Raw genomic sequence first — 23,072 nt, 5'->3', positions numbered from 1 at the left:
AGGCTCGTTTGCCTTGATTGAATGACATTTTTACATAAAAATCTTTTAACGCAATACCTATCAAAGAAAATATATTTTGCATTTTTATATTTAAAATAAAGACACTTTTAAGTTACTTTTGTTTACCATTGTTTTATAAAATGTTTAACCAGGCAGTTAAAAAAAATAGAGCAAATTAAAAGTTGATATTTTTGTTTTTCATTTTTAAAAAATACATATATACTTTGATAATTATGCTTGAATGTTGTTTTTAATTTATTTGAAGTTTGCAGCATGATAAAAACTTATTTTTTCAAAGATCTCAGGTTTGTGTCTTTTGCATATAATAAAACTGATGTCTGTATCAAAATAAGAAAACTGGTGAAAGCCCCAAAATATAAACCCAAAATTCGTTCGAAATTGTCGTTTAGTTTATTTACAAATCGTTGGTAGATCGTGCGATTGGTCGAAACAAAAACAATCTAATTACATAAGCGTAGTCTATATAAATCTACTTAAATAGATGGGGAATGTGGAACTGGAAGACGGTTGGACATGGCCTACAGGCGCTGCGTGGAGCTGATCAGCCAGGCGAGGAGGATGGTGAGTCCGAGGCCGATTCCCGAAAGTCCGCCCGCCGAGCCCGTGAGTTCGACCGTGTTGCAGCCATCCGTGGAGCACTTCTGGCAGTGGTCCTCGTTGTCGATCTCGCACTCCAGCTCGCTGCTGCATCCGCGTCGCAGTAGTCCATTGTTGTAGGCGGTCACACAGCCGTCGTTCGCCGCATAAACGGGACACACGGCCAGGCTGTTCGGCTGTTTGGCACAGTTGGAGTCCGCCGAGGAGTTGCAGATGTGACAGCGTCGTCGGTTGTTGGGGAAGATCTCGGCGTTGCACTTGGCGCCGGAGCAGACGGCGCAGGTGCCGTTGGCCACACAGCTGACACTGTCGGATAAGCTGAGCGAGCTCTTGCATCCGCGCATGGTGTGGCCATCCTCCAGTCGGGTGATGCAATCGGAATTGGGGGCGTGGCAGGTGATGCTAGCAATCACGCCCTCGGGATCCTGGGCGCACTCCAGTGACTTTCTGGAATCACAGGACAGGCACACGCCCTCGCTGGGCAGTCGGCTGAGCTCATTGCACTCGCTGCCCTGGCAGGCATACAGTTGATTGGCGTCCTGCCATTCATCCAGGCTGGAGCCGTTCTGGCCACTGGCACAGCCCATCAGCTCCACTCCGCCATTGGCCGCGTACTTGGCAAAGCAATAGTCGTCCGATCTGTAGGCCAAACAGAACTGCGACTTGCTGCTCGAGCACGTGGCATCCGCGCAGCTGTGGCAACTGAGTCGATCCGCCGGGTAGGAGAAGGTGTTGCAGTCCGCTCCGGAGCAGGTGGCACAGTTTGTGCCGCTCTCGTCGCTGCTGCAATCGGAGCGATCGTACAGCTCCTTGTCGTCCAGGCAGGATCGCACCAGGTCCTCACCACTCAGAGCCACCAGGCACTGGCCCTTGCAGCTGCGCTTGGCCAAGTCGGACTGGGTGGGATCGGTGATGCAGGCCTCCCTGTTGGCCGAGTTGCAGAAGGTACAGCTCACATACTCCGCCGTGGACCAGGCATCGTTGCACTCATTGGACTTGCAGGTGTAGCACAGGGCGGGATTCTGACGGCAATAGCGATCCTCGTAGTCATCCACATCGTCCGAGCAACCTCTCCTTCGCACAGTCACACCGTCCGTTTCGAAGACAGTCTTACAATCCTGTTCCTTGTTCAGAGAACAGGCGACCGCAGGTCCCAGTGAACTCAGGCAGTGTTCGCCCACACAGGAGTGACACTTAGGGGCAGATCCTGGTACAAGCCGTGCTGACCATCGTCCATCCGGTTGGCCAGATCGATGGCGTTGCACTCGCTGCCGGAGCAACTGCGGCAATTGCGGAAATCACTTAAATCACACTCCACGCTGCTGCTGCTGCTGCAACCACGGGTGGTCACGTTTCCGGAGAGCAAGGTCTTGCAGGTCTCAGTCTCGCTGACCCACGGACAGGCCAACTTGTACGAGGGATCCGACTCACAGCTGGCATCATCAGCGGAGGTGCACGTGTAGCACAGTTGACGATCAGCAGGGAAGATCTTGTGAAGGTGACAAATTTTGAGTTTTAATAAATTATAATATAATATATTTCGTCTACTTACCTCACGATTACAGCCATCAACGGAACAAACCGAGCAGTTGGCGTCGTTTCCTAGCAAACAGGCGGCAAATTCAGACTGGTCCAGGTCGTACAGGCAACCACGGTTGGTGGAACCATCTAAAGGCAAAGAGATTATAGTGTTTAGTTATGAAAAAATTTGTTAAAGTCGAAAATACACTATGGTACCTATAAAAAGCACTTATAAAATAAATGAGCGCAGCTTTTTAATTTTCTAGGAGCTATCTCAATAAGGCAAGATAGAAATATTTGAATATACTAATAACCATTTGGATTTTAAATACAAAACATTATAATTCATATTTAAAAAAATATAAAATCAACATTAAACATTTAAGTGAATGCAATTAATATCAAAATATTTGAATTTGAAAAATATTAGACTTGCAATGCATGCTTTCAGTTATTTGAAACAAGGATTAAATAAATTTAAATATCTAAAAGATTGATAATTCATCGTTTAAGTGAATTTGAACATGGAAATATTGAATGTTTTTTAATATTTAATTTGGTTACTTTCGAATATCCAATATTTTCGACATTAATTCCAATATTTTAGTATTTAATTATGGCATTCAATATGCATCGAACTTAATGTGTCGATTTTATAAAAGGATGAATATCAAAGCGAAACATTTAAATTAAGTATGAAATACTTGTATTTACTATATATTTTTTGTTAATGTACTTTTACCTTTAGTAAATACAACTTATTAATGTCCTTACTCTCATAGAAGACCCAGTGAATAATAATCTTCACTCAGTAGATTGAAAATTCTTTGTCTAATCTAACAATTTAAAATCCCTTACTCACCATCATCCAGTTTAGTGTAACATCCCGTGTGTGGCAACTGGCTGCAGGTGGTGATGCTGCCCACGGATTGGGCATCGGTGGCGCAGGAGGGATCCTCGCGGGAGTCGCAGACGGCACAGCGAACCGGCGACTGCAGCTGGGGGACATTGCAGTTGGTGCCATTGCAGACGGCAATGCGCTTCGTCTTGATGATGGCCTCCAGGTCCTGGTTGCGGAAGGAGCTGAGGCAGCCGAGCTGCTTCAGGTCGTTGTCCTCGTCCACCCACAGGAAGCAGCTGTCCTCGGGCTTGTAGATGGCACAGGTCCGGGGCTGCGGGTCCTCGCATTCGTCGCCCTCGCAAGTGTAGCAGCTCAGGCGATCCTCGGGCACGATCTGAACGTTGCAGGAGTTGCCGCTGCAGGCGGTGCAACTGGCGTCGCTGCCACTGGCGCAGGCCAGTTGATCGGACGGCTCCTTGTCGTCCAGGCAGGTGCGAATGAGATCAAGTCCCGACTCGGAGCTGCCGTACAGTGCAGTCATGCACTGACCCTGGCACTGGCGAGTCCTGTGGCTGGTGCTCGTGGGATCCCACACGCAGGCGGCATCCTTGTAGGAGTCGCAGTAGATGCAAGTGTTGTACTGGCTCAGCGCCGTGGCATTGTTGCAGCTGTTGGACTTGCAACTAGGGCAGCTGGCGGCATCGGAGCCGCAGTACGTGGCGATGGCGGAGTCCGCCTCGATGTCATCCTGGCAGCCGCGTCTGGTGACCACGCCATCCGATCCGAACACGGTCATACAGTCCTGCTCGTTGTTGCTCTGGCACTTGAGCACGGGAATCTCCTTCTCCTGGCAGCCGGCACCCTCGCAGGTGAGACATTCCAGGGGCAGGTCCTGCCACTTGCCAAAGTTGTTGTCGGCCTTGGCGGCCAGGTCCACTTGATTGCAGCCATCGCTGTCGCAGTAGACACAGGTCTTGGCGTCCGCCTCGCAGCTCAGCGAGGAGGCGCAGTTCCTGTAGGTCACTCCGTTGCGCAGGTTGGTCACACATTCGTCCTCTTCGTCGTACAGATAGCACGCACTGAGGCTGCTGGGATTGGCGGCACAGTTGGCGTCCGTCTCGGAGTTGCACACGTGGCAGGTGCGACGGTTGCTGGGGTACACCTGCTGGTTGCAGTCACTTCCCTGGCAGGAGCTGCACGTGGCGGAGGTGCCGTTGTAGCACGAGAGGAACTCGTCGTCCTCCAGGCTAGAGGTGCAACCCCTCTCGGTGCTGCCGTCGTCAAGGACGCGGGAGTAGCACTCGGGGAAGCCGCCCAGCGCACAGTTGGTGGAGCTGGTCACACTCGATGGACTGATGGCGCAATTGGCCTCCGTACGCGAACTGCACAAGGTGCAACTCTGGGTATCCGGCACGGACTCGATGGTATTGCAGTCGCTATCGCTGCAGGTCAGCAATCGCTTGGAGCGCCTCAGCAGGTAGATGTCCTCATGGCTCAGTTCGCTCAGGCAGCCCAGCGAAGACACCGACCGCTCCTCATCGAACTGAATGTAGCACTCGTCGTTCTCCCTGTAGTTTGCGCAACTGCTGGCCACCGGCTTCTGGCACTCGTCGCCCTGGCAGACCAAACAGCTCTGCCGACTGGCCACCAAGTCCTCCGAGTTGCATTTGGCACCCTCGCAAGTGGCACAGAACCGCTTGCTGCCCGCTGTGCACGCATCACGATCCTCCTTCTCCAGATCATCGTAGCAGTTGCGGATCAGCGCATAGCTGGGATCCTCCGTTTCGCCGTAAAGGGGCAGGAAAGCGGAGACACAGCGCTCATTGCACTGTCGCGTTTTTGTGATCTGCGTGGGACTACTGACACACTTCGAGTCCTTACTGGAATCGCAAACGATGCACTCCACATAGGACGCCGACGAGTCGGCGGTGTTGCAGCCATTCGAATTGCAGCGGGGACAGGATCCGGGATTCTCGTCGCAGTAGGTGGAGCTCTCGAATACCGGCTCCGAGCAGCCCCTTTGGCTAACTGCTCCGGTTGCGTCGAACACGGTCACGCAATTGTCATAGCCCGAGCATTCGGTTAGGGTGCCTCCGCCAGAGGCACATCCTGCTCCAGAGCACGTAAAACACTTGACGGGCACGTCTTGCCATGCGCCAGGCATGCCTTCCTCGCCGATCCTCTCCAGGTTAACGGTGTTGCAGCCATCTGCGGTACTGCAAACGCGGCAGGTGCTGGCATCCGAGGGATCCGCGCAGGTCAGCGACGAACTGCAACCTCTGTGCGTGATGCCATCGGACAAGGTGGTCACACAGGACTCGTCCTGCGTGTAAATGGGGCACACTGTGCTGGTGAGACTGGTTGGGGAAGTGGCACAATTGGGGTCACTGGACGAGTCACACTGGTAGCACTTCCTGCGATCTGTGGGGAACACGGACAGGTCATTGCAACGATCGCCGGTGCAGGTGTCGCAGAGCTCGCCATCGCCAGTCAGGCACTCGTAGAAATCTCCGCCAGCCAAACTGGACAGACAGCCGCGAATGGTGTTGCCCCTGCTGTCAATCTGGGTCACACACTGCGTGTAGGGCAACTTGGCGCAGATGTCGGTGGTGAGCAGCTGGTTGGGATTGGTGGCACAGCGCGGATCCTCCGCGGAGGAGCAGTGCAGACAGGTGTTGGGATCGGGAGTGAGGCTGTATTCGTTACACTTCTGCCCCGAACACAGGAGCAATCGCTGTTGGGCCACCAGCTCCTTGATGACCTGCGTCTCAAAGTCACTGGCACAGCCCATGGCCACCACGTCGGCATTGTCGTAGGCCAAGTAGCACTGGTCCTCCTTCCTGTAGGCCACACACTTTGCTATTGCCGGGTCTTCGCAGAGGGGATCCTTGCACGTATAGCACTCAAGGGGGTTCGCGATGACGTCGTCGCCGTTGCACAGGGATCCTGTGCAGGCAGTGCAATTGGCATGGGTGCCCGCAGCGCAAGAAGCTCGCTCCGCCTCGTTCAAGTCGTCCAAGCAACCGCGAGTGGGCAGCAGAGCCGAGTCCCAGGAGGAGCTGCGCGGATACAATCCCGTCATGCACTGACCCTGGCACTTCCTGGTCGTCTCGGGCTTCACCCACGCACAGTTCACATCGTCCTCGGCATCACAGAAGTAGCAATCCACATAGGCGTCCAGAGACAGGGCGCTGTTGCAGCCATCCGACTTGCACTGCACACAGTTGCCCTTGTTCTCATCACAGTAGTCCGCATTGGCGGCCTGGACCGCATCACTGCAGCCCCTGGCCACCGCCTGACCCTCGGAGTTGAACACCGTCGCGCAGGTCTGCTTGTTGTTGCCCTCGCATTTGGTGGTTTCGCTGCCAACGGAGGCACAGCTGGCTGCATCCCCGCAAACGTGACAACTCAGTGGGAGGTCCGTCCACTTTCCTGGCTCGCCAACATAACCCGATTGCAGATCCACATCGTTGCAGTCGGCCCCGGAGCAAGTCCTGCAACTGCCCGCCTGGGATGCATCGCAATTCAGCTCCGATTGGCAGCCGCGACGAGTGCGTCCGTTGGTCAAAGAAGTGGCGCAGACATCGTCCTTGGAATAGGTGCGACAATAGCTCGAATAGCTGGAGGGATTCAGGGCACAGTCCGCATCGCTGGAGGAATCACAGTGCAGACAAGTCAGCCAATCCGAGGGGTAAACCTCAGAGTTGCATCCGTTCGAGGTGCAAATGGTGCAGTTGGAGCTGCCAGAACCGGTACATTCATCGAAGAGATCGTCATCCGTATCCATTAGGCAACCACGGTGCAAAACACCATCTGGAAATGACCAAATACAGATATTAGTATATTAAGCAATGAGAATAGTATATATTATCAAGACCTACCCTCATCCAGATAGGTGTAGCACTCGGGATTGATGTAGTGCTGGCAGACAACTCCTGTTACTCCAACACCGCTCACACAGCGATTGTCAGAAGTGGAATCGCAGTAATTACAGGCAACGCCATCCATCAGTTGGTCCTTGGTGTTGCAATCGTTGCCGGTGCAGAGATACAGATCCCGGCGGTTGGTGGACAGGAAGGATTCCTTTAGATCGGTGGCACAACCCATGGCCTTGATGCTCAGGTCGCCCACATGGATGTAGCACTGTTCGTCGGACCGATAGCCCAAACAGACCTCGCTGGCGATGGTTTGGCAGCCAGAGTCCTGGCAGACATTACAGCTGAGCCGATTCTCCGGCACATCAGCCTTGTTGCACTTGACGCCCGAGCAGGAAACACAGTTTTCCAGGGTGCCGGACGCACACGCCTCCCGATCATCGTACTCGAGATCGTCCAAGCAACCACGAGCCAGTTCGTATACGGGATTGACCTCGGTTCGATTGCGGGGATACAGACCTGTGAAGCAACTGCCCTGGCAGGTCAAAGTGCGACTGATGTCACCCACTTTTCGTACGCATTCGGCCTCGTCGCTGCCATCACAGAAGAGACACTCCACATAGGAACTCAATTCCCTGGCGTTGTTGCAGCCCGTGGACTTACAGAACTTGCAGTTGGCGGAGTTATCATCGCAGAATTGGAGGAGATCCTCGTCGGCGTAGAGCGTGTCTGAGCAACCACGGTGGATCACCGAACCAGAGGCATCGAACACAGTGGCGCAGTTCTGCGCATCATTACCCGTGCACTTGCGCAAGGTGCCCAAACTGGATCCCTGGCATTCAGTGCCATTGCAGGTGTAGCAGTTAACCGGCCCAGTGGACCACTTGCCCGGATATCCAATGTAGGAGCTGGCCAGATCGGCCACATTGCAGTTGTCCTTGCCGGAGCACAGGCGGCAGTGCTGTTTGTCCGAATCGTCGCAGGTGAACTCGCGCTGGCAACCACGATAGGTAACGCCATCCACCAACTTGGCGCTGCATCCCTCGCTCTCAAGATAGTAGGGACACGGCTCAGCCGCATCGGGGGCAGACTCACAGTTGGGATCGGTGAGGGAGTTGCAGCGCTGACAGCGACGACGATCCGCGGGGTAGATGTCAACGTTGCACCGATCGCCATCACAAACCTCACAGGTTCCAGAGCCATTCAGGCATTCCTCCAACTGTTCACGGGGCAAACTGCTCAGACAACTGCGCTGGGTGATGCCATCTAGAAGGAATGGAGAAAGTACAATCATTAGCTCAAAATACGACTGGGCCAATCTAGTTTTAAATCAAAAGAAATTCGAGCTAGCTTGCAATGTCTTAAGGAAAGTCCACTTACTTCTGACACGCGTCTGACAACTTGTATAGGGCAAGACTCCACAATTTCCTATCAGAGTGATTTTTGTGGGATCCGTGGCACAGTTGGGATCTTCAGACGAATCGCAAACGATACACTGCTTTGGTGTAGGCAGGATGTCGAAGAAATTGCAATTGCTGGAGTTGCAGAACAAAAGTGAGTGGAAATTATCGTCCACAAACTCATCATCCAGATCGGACTTGCAACCCATTCCTGTGATATCCGCATCGTAGTTGAAGAGGATGTAACAACGGTCCTCGGGACTGTACTGGCTGCATTGACTGGCCACAGGATCATCGCACTCATCTCCAGAGCACTTGTAGCAGGACAAAGGGGCTTCCGCAATATCATCTACATTGCAATTGGCTCCAGAGCAGGCAATGCAATTTGCGTCGGTTCCCGCAACGCAGGTCGCCTGATCCTCTGGCTCCTTATCATCCAAACATCCTCGAACGGTATCGTAGACGATACTCCCACTGGACCTTCTGCGAGAGGCAGTCATGCACTGGCCATTGCAAAGGCGCCGGGACTTAACATTTTCGGGATTACTGGCACAATCTTCGTTTTCGTGGTCGCAGTAGATGCATTCGTTGTAAGCATCCAGCGACCTGGCCTTGTTGCAACCATTCGAGTTGCAGTTGTGACAACTCTTGCCATTGGCATCGCAGTAAGTGCCCCAGGTTTGCTCCACCACTTGGCTACAACCCTTGGCGGTCACCGATCCGTCCGCACTAAATACGGTCACACAGTATTCCGATTGGCTGGAGCAGGTGATATTCGACAGGTCGGATGCGGCACAGCTGGTGGCATCCGAGCAGCTCTGACAGCTGAGGGGCAACGGTTGACCCCACAGACCCGGCTGGCCATCCTCGACCCTCTTCAGGTTTGCGGTGTTACAATCCGCTCCAGAACAGGACTGACACTTCCTGGGATTACTGGGATCACACTCCAAGGAGGCACTGCATCCACGTTGGGTGTTTCCCGAGAGATCGATGGCTGTCATACACTGTTGATTGGCGGTGTGCAGCAGGCAAAGAGCAGAGGCGGTTGGCGTTCCCTCGCAAGAGGCATCCTCACTGGAATCGCAAATTTGGCAGCTCAAACGCTCGCTGGGTTGGAGCTAAAATTAAGATCTTGAATTAGATTGGACATAGATCGGACTTATACGTGCAGAAGGTATAAGAAATCTCAACTAGATTCTTTTAACTCAGCCAACAAAATTCAAACTTAATATTCCCCTACAAAGCAGTCGGTATCTAGGTGGCGCCATCTGTCGAACTACATTGCCAACATTAGAATCTAAGAACGTGCAGTCTCTTTACATTAGCGATGACCACTGTCTTATATAATTAAGTTACACTCAACTTCGACCAGTTAAGTGAATTATTTGGCCTCTTTGTTTAGAACAGGCCAACGCCATCTCCTAACCACAAAAGAGCTTACTAAGCTTTATGAAGTTTACTGCATTATGCAGTGATAGTTCCCAACTGGTTCTAGCTGCGTGTTGGTAGTAACCGATTCGGATTGTCTATTTAGTAAACAAGCATGCCCGTTAATGCTCCGTCTCTCCTCTTCTTATGAATTTGCATGAAGTCGCGTTGTAGATTCACCTCAACTTCCCACTATATGAAATCTAAAACATAAACCCACCTGCTGGTTGCAATTAGCCCCATTGCACCTCAGGCACTTGGTGCTGTTGCTTTCCTTGAGACAATCCAGGTAGTCCTCGCCCTCCAGGCTGGTCAGACAACCCCTCTCCGTGTGTCCATTGTCCAGGATTCTCGAATAGCAGTCAGTATTGACAAGACTTTCGCACTGTGTACTCGTAATGACATCCCCGGGAGCAACTGCACAATCTTCATCCGTTCGAGAACTGCACAATGTGCAGCTTTGAGGTTTGGCTAGAGCCGATTGCTTATTGCAATTGTCGCCGCTGCAATACCACAACTGCTTGTTGGTTTCCATCAAGGTGACATCGCTCACGTTATATTGACTCAGGCAGCCCATCTCGTAGATGGTTCCCGCGGTATCGAACTCGATGAAGCAGCTCTCTTGGTTATCTCCCGATGGAACAGCCCGGCAGGTTTTCGATTGCGGACTAGAGCAGTCTCCTTTGCAGTAATTACAGCTTCCGCGAACGCCCAGGTCCACGGTATTACAACTCGCGGAATTGCAGGTTACGCAATTTTCGAGCGATCCTTCGGCGCAAGCCTCCTGATCATCCAGATCCAGATCGTCCAAGCAACTGCGGACCAACTCCAAGGGAGCACCCACTTCGCCATTGATGGGATAGAGTGCTGTGAGACAGCGCTGGTTGCATCTCCTTTTCTCGGTCACAAGTTCGATGTCGAACACACAATTATCATCGCTTTGGGCATCGCACACAACGCACTGAATGAGGTTCGCGTTGGTTTTCAACGAATTACATCCGTGCGATCGGCACTCGTAGCAGTTATCCCCATTTTCGTTGCAAACTGATGCCAAACTATCGCTGCATCCTCTTTGAGTCACAGCTCCATTGGAGTTGAAAATGGCAACGCAACTTTGTCCATCATTACTCAGACATTTTCTCAATGCTCCGGATCCCGCAGAGCACTCTTCGAGGGTGGAACACTCGTAACAATTGATGGGGCCCGAATGCCAGTTGTGGATAAAGGCATCTGCAAAGAATTCAGGAAATGATTTTAAAGGGACAACAATCGAACATCGAATATCATAATAATCCTCAGACTTATCGCATGTCTATGCATTTAAGGCAATCTTTCATAAGACATAATTCCAGAACTAGGCATTCTAATCGCCAAAATTAATGGCAGCACGCGGCGTGTTACGTATAAAAGTGTTTATGACCCGGTAATCGCATTTCTCATTATTTATGACCACCGATGTCCTATGGCTGCCGTTAACACAACGGCGCGATCTTTTTCCTCGTAATCAGCTAGTAAATTAATAATTGCTTTGGGGTGCCGTGGAGCCATAAAATGGCCAATCGAATGCCAATAAAGAAACGTGTTATATTACAAAGAATAGGGAAAGTTACAATTTCTAAAAGTCTATGCACGTTACGGCTCTTAAGTACAATTCGCAACCGTTTGTTTTTCAGATGCTCTTTCCGAATGTATAAAAACCAAAGATCCCATTTTACGGGGTTTTACAAAAATTTAAGTTACCTTGGGTACCGATGAAAGATGAAATCGAAAGGTGCTTTTAAACTAACTCTGCAAAAAAAAAAAAAAAAATATCTCTCGACGCAAATGAGTCTACAATTGTTTAGTCCATTTATAATTATAAAATCTCCTTCTCAACTATGTATAAATGGACTAAGTTTAATGTGACATTAATATCTGGAGCAAATAACATTTCCCTTCAAGACGATCCTTCATTATCGAGGAGTTTCGATAAAAGTCGTCAGATATTGGTGATGTTGGCTATTTTCTGTGGAAAGGTATATCTTAAATGAGAATCGCTCCTCCCCATTTCATAAAATATAAATGCTCTGTAGACTGTAAACATAATTCTTAATATAAGCAACGATAAAAACATTTAATTAAATATTCTTCTTTTTAACTTTTTTTCTCAGACAGAAACTGAACATTACTTTTTTCGGTTTTGATTTGAGACTGACAGGCTAGAAACAAATGGTTGAGCAAATTTTGGGAGCTTTGAAAAAAACCAAAACTCAACGTAAAGGTATCTTGATTAGCATTAATAACTCAGTAAACTTTTTTTAAATTTTCTCTTGATTGACTTGAAAATTGAGTTTTATAACGTGTAGTTTCCATTTTTCAAAGTCCAAACTCAACTTGTAATCTTTTCGTTTCATATAATCCATATAAATCAAGAAATGTGGATTTCCGAGTAAGTCGAATAATCTGATTAAGATTGCAAGAGTTTCGCAATCTGATGAACACACGAAAAACACTATGATTATGAACTATAGACTTTTGAAAAAACCAGAAGACTAGCCTTTCATAATCAATACAAGTTCCACCTTGATGTCTCATCATGAAGTGTTATTTTTTTTATTGATATATGATAAAGGTTTAATATAGCTCATAAAGATGAGTCATAAAAGTCGGAGCGATTGACGGACGTTTACTCCTTTTATTCAATGTAAAATGGGGAATAACACGAGTAGATACATTCGATAGATTAGATAGGTTAATCGTCTTTTTTTTTTTAATTGTTCAGTGGATTTTCCAAAGTACATTTCAGCTTCGTTTTCATTTCTAGATTGTTCATATATAGTTTATATATAAATCTTATAAAATTTCACTTTTCTTAATTTGTATTTAGTAACTTAAAATTCGGATTCTAAGGAATAATAAAAAAATATATATGTATATTTTCTATCCAGTGTTTAAAACTCTTATAAAACTGTGCTTAAATGTTTGTATTATTTAGGCCTTTTTATGATATTGACTTTATATAATTTCGTTTATGTAACTTTGTTGCATTTGGTTTACCCTTTTTTTTTTTGTTTTTTTCGCACTTGAACTATCACGGCCACTTTAACTTTGGATTATCCTTCGTCCTTGGTTTAGACAAACACCTACCACTTGACTGATTGATCACAAGCAGTAGCAGTGCTACTCCTGCAGCCGTTGATTTCATGATCGTTTGAGGGCCACTTCAGGTCGACCACTCGCGTATTTCCGTATTAGCCAGAAAAATGGATTCGGGCAACTAAGTTTTAGCTGACTGAAGTGAGGCCTTTTATAGATTTTCGACTGTGTGACGGCGACATGCTCGAGCTATCGATCGACCGATGGGTCCTATCGGGGTTGTTGATTATTGCTCTATATTAGGGGGACAAAGCGATTATATTGTAGGCGCTGTTGCCATAGCTCTATGGCCGATAAAGCTTCGTTATTTATAGCCGATTGATGGGAATTAACATAAAAAGCAACAAAACTATCCAGATAAGCCGACAATAATCAGGCGAAAATGGAGTCGTGAACACGTTTACACATTCGATAAGGTTCTCCTCCGATGGACAGCCAAAATATATGTCGGCTGATTAGAGGACTTCAGCCATAAAAGGGGCTAAATGGAGGCCATGGATTCGCTTGTCTAACTAAGCATTCTTATTGGCAATTGCATTTAGTTTTGCGTAGTTTGTTTTATCTCTGCACTCAATTGCACTCAACTATATGAGAAGGTGAAATGGCTTAAAGCTTCGAAATTCGATACCCCATTCTGTTAATCGATAGTTTAACTTGTCAGATAGGTGGCGCCTTATGGTTTTGTGGTTGTAAATCACATAGTGGTTTTGGAAAAGCCCAGATAGAGGTACAAGACTTTTCGTAAGAACTTAATCTCTAAACGTTTTATTGGTGTTAATTCGACTTTCAGCAAGCTATTAAATAGTTTCATAAAATTGTTCCTAAATAACGAGTACTTAATAGATAAATACTTGAAATGAATAATTGCAAATCAACACTCTTTAATATATGAACAATTTAAATTAAAATCTTTATATTAATGTTCTGATTATTCATTGAAATTGGGTTATTCCAATTATTTAATAATCTCGTTCAATCTTGACTACCATAAAACAATTAAATACATCATGGAATCAAACATGATTTCAAATCAAGCATTGCTTTACTATCTCGAAAAACCAAAATAAATCCTTGAAGGGTATTAAATCATATATGACGATTACCTACTAAATATGACGATTATATAAATAGGCTTTTTATACTTAAAGCTTATCTGGCTCTAATCGTTGACATAAAAAGCTCCTCCCCGAACTCAGGAGCTCAGCTATAAATTTCAAAAGATTGCCAATAATGGCGACAAACAATTTATGGTAATCTCATATAAATTAGTTTAATAAAAGTTGTTCATAGATTGCGTTTGGAGAAGGTCGTGGGAATTAAATATGAAAGCCTATTTAAGTTGGTTGTAAGCAAAAATGGCCAATTGAGCAAAGATCAGGAAGAACGAAACGTGCAGGCCAAAAGCCGAATTGGGTTTGAACGTTGTAGTTGGAATCTCCTCAGTCGTTGAAGTTTCTGTTGATGAACTAGTTGTAGAACTGGTTGAAGAACTGGTTGAAGAACTAGTTGAGGTAATTGTTGTTGAATCTGTTGTGATTGTTGAGCTTGGTGTTGATTCCGTTGTTGAACTTGAACTTGGATCTTCAGTTGTTGGTGAATCATCTGTTTTTACAAGTTGATCATTGCAGTGGCATTGTTCCAAAGGATCGCACAAGTGACAGTTCGGATTGGCCAGGCAACTCACTTGATCTGAAAGGGTGAGGGAACATCCTCTTTCCAAACGATTCCCTACCAGACTGGCATAGCAAAAACTTCTGCCCGATCTGGCAATAGGACATTGCACAGCCTTCAGAAGTTGAGGAGACTCAGCACACTGCGCGTCCTTTAATAAAACAGATATTTCAAAATTGTACGATATTTGTATTTCTTATAATTACCTCTGTATTATTACACTGAAGACAGCTACCTCTTTTGGATCCCACATTGTTGCACTTTTCGGATACACAGATCTCGCAGGCAACGTCATGTCCTTTATTATTTTCATGGCATTTATCTCTCCAATCATCCTCAAGCCTCTCCAGACATCCTTGCGCCTGAATAGCCCCTTCATTAAAGACAGTCACGCAGGCATCCAATCGATGTGAGCATTGTTCCTCCGCCTCATAGGTACTTCTCTGGCAATTAATACCCCGACAATAAATGCATTTTTCCGATGCCAGCACATAAGTGCTAGCCAAAAGCAGAAGTGCGAGCAAAAGTTGGGAAAAATTTAAGTTTGACATTGCAGAAGGAACATTTAGCATTGAAAGGCTGCCAATCGGTACCCATCGCTTTATATAAATTCTGCTCGCTTAGGAGTATATTTTAGATATTCCTTTTTAGATAGTTGAGTGAAGTATGTAAGTAAACTTGTTAAGTGATTGTCCACATCTCTTCGCAAAATTGCATAAAAAATTCTGTTGTTTTTGTGGGGTTTCTTAAGCCGTTATGCACTCAAGTGCCTTTGAGTTCTTGTGGGGTATTTAATAAAGTAGTTCCTCAGTCAAAAGTAAACAAACAAGTTGACAACGTTAATGGAATTTTTTTGTTATTAGCCGACTATCTGCCTAGATTAGAAAATGAATTAGATCAAATGTAATTTAGATGATTTGAAGTGATCGTATTGAAGGTTGTATAATAACAATCAACATCTGTGTCATCAAAAAAAGTAATGTGCTTCAACGAAGATTGTCATTGATATTTGATATTTTTTATATATCAAAAAAAGACCAATTCTTCTAGCGACGAGTTGTTAAGTTATACTGCTAAGAATAAAAGCTAATCATCTTTAAAAGTTAAAAAAACCTCTAGATCCAGTTAATCATTTTTTTTTCTCTGAACATCACTAATTGTATTTTTTCTTATTTCCCGGTGCTACAATGACTTCCTTATAAATTAACGCACTAGTTTAAAAATTATTAGGAATTTAGAAATTGGTCACTGAAGTTTTATAATTGGCATAAGATAAAATTTTTTTATTTATCAAAGTACTATCTTATGAACAGAAACAAGTATATTCTTTACTTTAATCTACCTATTCATTATAATTATAAAAGTTTAGAAATATAAGAAGAAGTACTATTAAATATTGTCAATGTTTTATATTCCATTGAGTTAAATAGTGTACTTAATTTTTAAAACTGTTTGTTTATCAAAAAATGTAAAAATTGTTGAGGTGCATTTTAGATTCATATATTTGTAATATTTTATAATTTTATTTTGATTCTATAGAAATTGTATTAGTTATCTGAGGAATCGAATGAATCGATTTCCAACATTAGAGCTGCCTTCGGCGATATTGGCAGCATTGCAGTTTCTAATGTCTCCAGACGAGCACAACAGGCAGTTGGCATCATTCAGACAGCTCTGCTGGTCGGTCTCGGTGGTGGAGCAACCCCTTGTAATGGATCCACCCGAGGATTTCACATAGCAATACGAGTTTGCAGCAGTGGGGGCAGTACAGCGGGTCGCCTCCAATAGAGCTGCATTCGAAGCGCAATTGGAGTCCTAAGGGGTTTAAAAATTTGTGGATTAGATATGATATGCTGTGAAAAAAGAGAGGTACTACCTTGCTGGAATCACACTGAATGCAGGCATATTTGGCCGACCCCACATTATTGCACTCCTTCGTATTGCACTTGTAGCAAGAGCGATTATCATTGCACTTTGAACGCAACTCATAGGGGATTTCCAGGGAGCAACCCTTGAACAGGACCTTGGCTGGAATATTTCAATAATATTAAGACATTGATTAAGCAAGTTAGCTATCTCAACCCACCTTCATCGTAGATGGTCACGCAATAGTCCAAGGAATCCACACAGGGCTGCGTTTTACTCAGTTGAACCCTTTGGCAATTAGCTCCCTCGCAACTGTGGCAGGAGGTCACCGTGTTCCCCACCGCCTGACCCACCAGAACCACCAGCACCACCGCACTCAGCATGTTAGCAATTGTTTGGGCCTTCATTTTCGGGCGTCGACTGTCGGGCAATTGGCCAATGCGATCGGCTTTTATACCACAGACCACTTCAAATGCTTCACTGGAGGGTCCTCAACAGCGGTTTTTTTCAGTGTGTGTGTGTGGATCCAGGTGCGTGATTGCCCGTGAAAATGGCCAAACACTTGAGAGTGTTCTATGAAGAAACGACAGCAGAGGACAGTGGAATATATACTACGATTGATAGAACAAATTACTCATCCCCTCGATGAGTAAATCCTACTGGAAAGTTGAGATAATAATAAACAAGAAGGAAAGCAAACTTCGGCAACCGAAGTTCATATACCCTTGCAGCTATTGCATTAATTAAATACTTTTGAAAACATTTAAATTATGATTTACTTGAGTATGAGCTAAAAAAAAACATTGAAACTATGATGATTTGCAGCTCAATTATTAGATAGTTATTTTATATATTTTTATTATTTCTATGGGAGCCATATGCTATAGACGTCCGATTTTGATAAAATTTATACCATAATTCTGAAATAATTAAACATTGCTATATGTCGAAGAACTAAACAAAAAATTAAAAAACAGAAAAGTTATAATTTTTTTTCATTTATTTTTCCGATTGTTCTTATGGGAGCTATATGCTTTAGTCGTCCGATTTTGATGAAATTTAAACCGTAATTCTGAAATATAAAACCATTACTATATCTCGAAGAACTAAACCAAAAATTAAAAAACAGCAAAGTTATAATTTTTTTTCATTTATTTTTCCGATTGTTTCTATGGGAGCTATATGCTATAGTCGTCCGATTTTGATGAAATTTAAACCGTAAATCGGAAATATTTTATCATTACTATATGTTGAAGAACCAAACAAAAACTTAAAAAACAGCAAAGTTATAATTTTTTTTCATTTATTTTTCCGATTGTTCCTATGGGAGCTATATGCTATAGTCGTCCGATCCGGCTCGTTCCGACTTATATACTACCTGCAATAGAAAGACAACTTTTGGAAAAGTTTCATGCAGATAGCTTAAAAACTGAGAGACTAGTTTGCATATAAACGGACGGACAGACGGACGGACAGACGGACATGGCTAGATCGACTCTACTAGTGATGCTGATCAAGAATATATATACTTTATAGGGTCGGAAACGTCTCCTTCACTGCGTTGCAAACTTCTGACTGAAATTATAATACACTCTGCAAGGGTATAAAAATCACATTACAGATACAGTAAAATAACAAATAACAAAATCAGATTGTGGTAAAAGTATAAAAATTGCAGAACCGATACAACAAATTATATTTAAATTTTGCCTGAAAAGAAATAACCACATCTTAGTTCAACACAACACATACTAAACATCAGACAATAGATTTTCATCTCGTTAGTAAAGCAGCAATTAATTGGAGCTAATTTTTCTGTAACATATCTATAGTAAAGCTAAACTATTTATTTAAGTGTAATTATTTGTTTACCCCCTCCCAATACTGCAACACACTTGAAGTGCCCTCTAAAATAAACTGTCAGCGAAAGAACTCCCATGTGATTGAACTGTGGTATTATTCCAAAAATCACATGCTAGTTGGTTGATGGAAAAAATAAACACAATCCAAAAAGCCGATAAGCCAAACAAACGAAACATTTAGTGAGTGGGTATTTCGTCATTATATTTTTATTTATTCAAGGAAAAATTAATTTAGCACCTTAAGGAAGAGCAAGGCAATGCTAGCCAAGCCCAAGCTTATTAGCTTTTGACCTTGGTCGGCTCCCGACTTGGAGCTTAAATCTAAATCGAAATTATTGCAGGCCACGGAATCGCTGGAGTTGTCCGGGATGCACAGCGAGCACTCCGAGTCCTCCTTGCAGGATTGTTGCTCTTTGACCGACAGAGCACAGCCCCTTTGCAGCTGATCTTTCTGACTGCCAACGACCTTGACATAGCAGTAGGAATTGGCGGAGGTGGGTAGGCCACATTGAGAGGCGGTTAGGGAGCCGGTGGCCCCCATATTGCAGGACGCCGACTGGTGAAAAGAAAAATATCAAAAGCATAAGTTTAGTTTAGCAAAACAATGGGTATTTTAAAAATATATCACATTTATACTGTGTAAGACAATTTTGAATCTTTTGTAATTTTTTTGTACTTACTTCAGAGCCAATGCATTGAATGCACTTGAAGTCCCTGCGTCCTTGGTTATTGCACAGCTGACCACTGCATTTTTGGCATTGATTGTCCTTTGCCGCGCACTTTGCCTGACCAGCTAAAGAAATCTCTGAAAAGCAGCCCCGCTCACTGACAGCAACTTAAATAATTTTTCTTTAATTTAATACTTAAAATTCGAGAAGACCTAAAACTTACAGTCCTCATAAATGGTAACGCAGACGTCCAGCTTATCTGAACAACTAACGGTGGCATTCTGACGGGTCGTCCTCATGCAATTAACACCCTCGCAGCTATAGCATTTGGGCAGATCTGCTGCATTCCGTACTTCAGTGGAAATAACTCCCGAAATTTCTTGAGATCCCAGCAATATAGCTAGCGAAACTAAAAATAAGCCGGATTGCAACATTTTCTGGGAACCTCCAACACCTTTTTTTGCGACCGATCAGAACTGAAACTAAGCTGCAACTAATTTTGAAAAAATCGAAAAAATCCACAATTGTTTTGCGACACTTGAGAAAATTCACATTAATCAGTCAACAGACTGATAACGAAATTACAATGCAGTACTTGTTGTGCCAAGCAATTTCAAGATGTTTCCCTATAGATTAGTGATTCTTGGTGGACTTATATCACGGCATTTTCGTTTTGTTAGCTTGGACATTAAGTATCTTATCTGGCTTATGCCTGACAAATGAGTAAAATGTAAACTATTATTTTCCGCTATTTTTCCTTTCCTACTTTTAAAATTAACAATTATTTATTAGCATTTGTTTTGATTTGTATTGTTATTATTTTTTGGTGATTTCTTATCGAATACGTTTGGAATTTTTAAGTCCACGAAAGGCTTTTCTATTGCCCATCGGCGGTCAATTGACAATTTATTTGCACTGCGCTTTATCTGAAACTTATCGGCTTGGATCGGTATGAGTTATGGCAATCAATTTTTATGACACACAGGCCTTTAATCTAAGTGTACAAAAGATAGGAAAAGTAAGACATTTGTGCTTTTAATTGAACGGTATCATTTGACATTGACTCCCTTAGTTTAAATTAAATCAACAAATTAAACTTAATAATACTGATGTCTTACATAGTAAAGACCTACAATTTTGCAGCACCACTTTAATGCTGAGGTCAAACTTTGTTGGCCAGCCAAATAAAGCCCAGCTGTACTTATTTGCATACTTTTACAACAGATTTTCCCTTACAACCAACACAAGGGGATTACGTTTCACAATCCAAAAAATAGGGGAGGGCGAAAAGCCCCCGAAATGGAAAAGGAAAAGAAAATAATACAAAAATAACAAAGAAATATGCAAAGCAGATGAATTGGGGATAAAAATGCGTAAAGGAAAATAAAATGTAAGAAAGCGGGAAAACTGAAATCATTACACCAAAATTGGGAGCTTATTCGGGGCGAGTAGAAAGTTTTTAGACTTGGTAATAGAGAAAGGCAAGTGACTCAAACAAAAATAAGAGTAAAAGTAAATATAAAGGTACATTAAAATTGCAAGATGTTTCCAAAAAGGTTGAGTTATAGGTAAAGCAGGTATGGGTGATTAAAAAATACATGAATAGGTTTGGTCTTGATGAGTTCCTTCCTTGACGTGTCCTTATGGCTTAAAGACCTTATATACATTTTCTTCTCCTTCCTTTTTCGTAATTTTGTGACATTTTTAACCTTTTAATAATGTACAAATTGACGAAAAACATTTCAAGGAATTTTAAGACGCAATTCAATATATTGCTTTTACAAAGACGACTCAAATCACGTTCCTTGACATTTTGTACTGTTTTACAATGCTTGTAGTCCCATTATTTCATTCTTAATAAGACTATACTTAAAACCCGCTTTTAAGACCCTTAGTACCCCCTATACCTTATATCTATCTAAAGTTTCCGCTTGCTCTTGGCCCCACTTGCTTATCGGGATTTGGATGAAATAGTCCCTTGGGGCCACCGTCCACGATTTCATTCCGATCCACGCACTTGACCTTCTCCACCCGCGCCATGCTGAGGAACCCCTTGCCCCCGCTGACCACGAAATGGAACTCATCCATGCCGGCACAGGCGGCGGCGTAGATGCCCCGCCGACTGACCACCACCACGCCGCCGTTGAACTCGGTATTGTGTTTTAGCAGGCGCTGCACCACCCACTCGGCGGCCTTGCCGGGCTTTTGTCCCGCTCGCAGGGCTTCGACGGCCAGGAAGGCGGGCAGGTGGCGCATCAGGACATCGCCATCCCCGCTGGCCACCGCAGCACCCACCGCGTTGTCCGCGTAAATCCCGGCTCCCGGCACCGCCGCGTCACCCACCCGTCCGGGGATCCGAAAACGGGCACCACTCGAGTGGCTGGCCACGTGGAACTTGCGCTCCGCGTCCAGGGCCAGAAAGGCCAGCTGATCGTGGTGACCCTGGACGATGGGATATTCCTGGTGCATCGGTTGCCGGAGCATGTGCTGGGGCAGGGGAGAGTATGGACCACAGTTGTCCATCGGCGACGGGTGAACATCGCGCCAGAAGTTTGGCTGGCAGCCGGTCAATTGCCATTTTTTCAGGACATACTCGGTGCGCAAACCCGCAGGATAATCCTCCTTGTAGCCCATGGACCGGGCAAATCTTGCAGCACTCTGGCCCACCAACAGCGAATGTTTTGTGTGCCGCAGTACGGCATCGGCTACAAGGATGGCGTTTCGAACTCCCTTCATTCCGGCCACTGCGCCGTAGCCCAAACTGGAACCATCCATGATGGCAGCTTCTAGGGTGAGATCGCCCTGGGAGTCTGGAGCAGATCCTCCGGCCAGGAGGTGGCCACATCGCGGGTGTTGACAGGCCAGGCATCCTTGGATCACCGCCTGGCGGGTCCTTTGCGGACCCTGCTGCAAGACACTCCATGCCTGTAAGTTGGCATCTGTGTAGTTCCACGTACTGATCAACAGCGATTTAAACTGTGTTTTCTTGGTGCCAAACACTTTCGACGTTCTCTGTCGCAACTTTGTGCTCCAGAGGTACCTGCGTGATTTTTCCGGGACGGTGTAAGTGGATTTCAGTAGCAGGAGGGGGATCAGCAGTCGAAGGCAAACACTTTGCGTCAACATACTCCGGGTGGAACTTATTCATGACTGAAAGCGGCCACAATCGAGGAAGGGAACTCACCAAATTCTGACTGGTGAATAGACATTAGTCATCGTACTTTTATAAATTGTATAGCGACTAACCATTAAAGTAAACTTTTTCAAGAGTTATCGCTCGAAAACAGGCCCTAAATTGCAGACCAGATGGAATTTGTACTACCCGTAACCCAAAGAGTAAAAAGTTTTTTTTTTTTATGGGTTCAACAAAGTACAAAATGCCCCATAAATATTTTAAATTACTAAAATGATTTACCATTTAGTTTTTTAAGTAATTTAAATCATTTAATACAGTTAAATTGTGTATTTTATTAAAACCTTAAACTGTTTACAAAATGCGAAAACCTAAAATGACAAAATTATACAAAAGATGTTACCGAAAGCATACCGTAAAACCTATGAATTAGTGAAGCATGGAATTTACACCTCCCCCGGCAGATATATTACAAGTCTGTATATCTCAGATACATTTTGATTTATTTACTACAAACAATTTGCAAGTATTTATCCGATTCATGCATTGTCAACAAGCAAAATATCTGCCAGACAAACTCATAAGATACAATATTTGTTATGCATCGAACTTTGTCTATATAAATTTATGGGTGTTCGTTTGTTTGCTTGATTGCGTATGTGTGGTGGTGTGAATGTGGGCGTAAATATCTTATGAAAACAAAACTTTTGTTTCTCAATCGCCTGTGAAAGGAGGAGAAAACGACTGCCAATTGGTAAGGGCTGTCAAAATTGCCACCCACTCACAAATTGAATTGGTAAAATCTAGAAAAAATATTTCAACACACTGGTTGTTGGAAATGGGAAGAGATATCAATAAGTGTAAAAATATTTAAGTTTATTATTATTGAAAAGGTGTTTGTTTTGAGGGGAGGTTCTTCTTTTTTTGGCATAATGATATTTGTGGCATGATGAAAAACATACAACCATTCGTTAAACAACCATAAAATAGTTTAATGACGACAAAATTCAAAATGACGTTTCAAAATTTAAAATTTCCAAATTTAAAGTGCCCA

The 23,072-nt window shown here is 44.5% G+C and overlaps 5 protein-coding genes across 5 annotated transcripts; all 5 read right to left on the bottom strand.

Annotated features, from left to right (window-relative positions):
* Positions 1-388: 388 nt before the first annotated feature.
* LOC128256616 (uncharacterized) lies at positions 389-12,953 on the bottom strand. The gene is given in 8 exon segments (XM_052987103.1): positions 389-1,816; positions 1,819-2,107; positions 2,171-2,286; positions 3,002-6,793; positions 6,862-8,121; positions 8,236-9,373; positions 9,904-10,913; positions 12,810-12,953. Coding segments are annotated over 8 exon segments (8,940 nt in total). The 5' UTR covers positions 12,868-12,953; the 3' UTR covers positions 389-539.
* A 1,028-nt stretch (positions 12,954-13,981) lies between these two features.
* On the bottom strand, positions 13,982-15,052 carry LOC128256635 (uncharacterized). Its single transcript, XM_052987126.1, has 2 exons — positions 14,696-15,052; positions 13,982-14,640 (listed from the first exon to the last, which is right to left on the bottom strand). The coding sequence occupies exons 1-2, from the start codon at positions 15,038-15,040 to the stop codon at positions 14,149-14,151; spliced, it is 837 nt and encodes a 278-aa protein (XP_052843086.1). The 5' UTR covers positions 15,041-15,052; the 3' UTR covers positions 13,982-14,148.
* Positions 15,053-15,990: 938 nt separating this feature from the next.
* LOC128256630 (uncharacterized) lies at positions 15,991-16,798 on the bottom strand. Its single transcript, XM_052987122.1, has 3 exons — positions 16,576-16,798; positions 16,366-16,517; positions 15,991-16,304 (listed from the first exon to the last, which is right to left on the bottom strand). Exons 1-3 carry the CDS (start codon positions 16,760-16,762, stop codon positions 16,041-16,043), a joined length of 603 nt encoding a protein of 200 aa, XP_052843082.1. The 5' UTR covers positions 16,763-16,798; the 3' UTR covers positions 15,991-16,040.
* A 1,595-nt stretch (positions 16,799-18,393) lies between these two features.
* On the bottom strand, positions 18,394-19,394 carry LOC128256633 (uncharacterized). Its single transcript, XM_052987124.1, has 3 exons — positions 19,109-19,394; positions 18,898-19,052; positions 18,394-18,773 (listed from the first exon to the last, which is right to left on the bottom strand). The coding sequence occupies exons 1-3, from the start codon at positions 19,317-19,319 to the stop codon at positions 18,444-18,446; spliced, it is 696 nt and encodes a 231-aa protein (XP_052843084.1). The 5' UTR covers positions 19,320-19,394; the 3' UTR covers positions 18,394-18,443.
* Positions 19,395-20,414: 1,020 nt separating this feature from the next.
* Positions 20,415-22,011, bottom strand: LOC128256649 (L-asparaginase-like protein CG4372). The gene has a single exon (XM_052987141.1). The coding sequence runs from the start codon at positions 22,009-22,011 to the stop codon at positions 20,800-20,802; it is 1,212 nt and encodes a 403-aa protein (XP_052843101.1). The 3' UTR covers positions 20,415-20,799.
* Between the last annotated feature and the right edge of the window lie 1,061 nt (positions 22,012-23,072).

This window comes from Drosophila gunungcola, assembly GCF_025200985.1.
Source record: "Drosophila gunungcola strain Sukarami chromosome 2R unlocalized genomic scaffold, Dgunungcola_SK_2 000027F, whole genome shotgun sequence".
NCBI classification, from domain to species: Eukaryota; Metazoa; Arthropoda; class Insecta; order Diptera; family Drosophilidae; genus Drosophila; species Drosophila gunungcola.
This window is presented reverse-complemented; position numbering and strand designations above follow the sequence as displayed.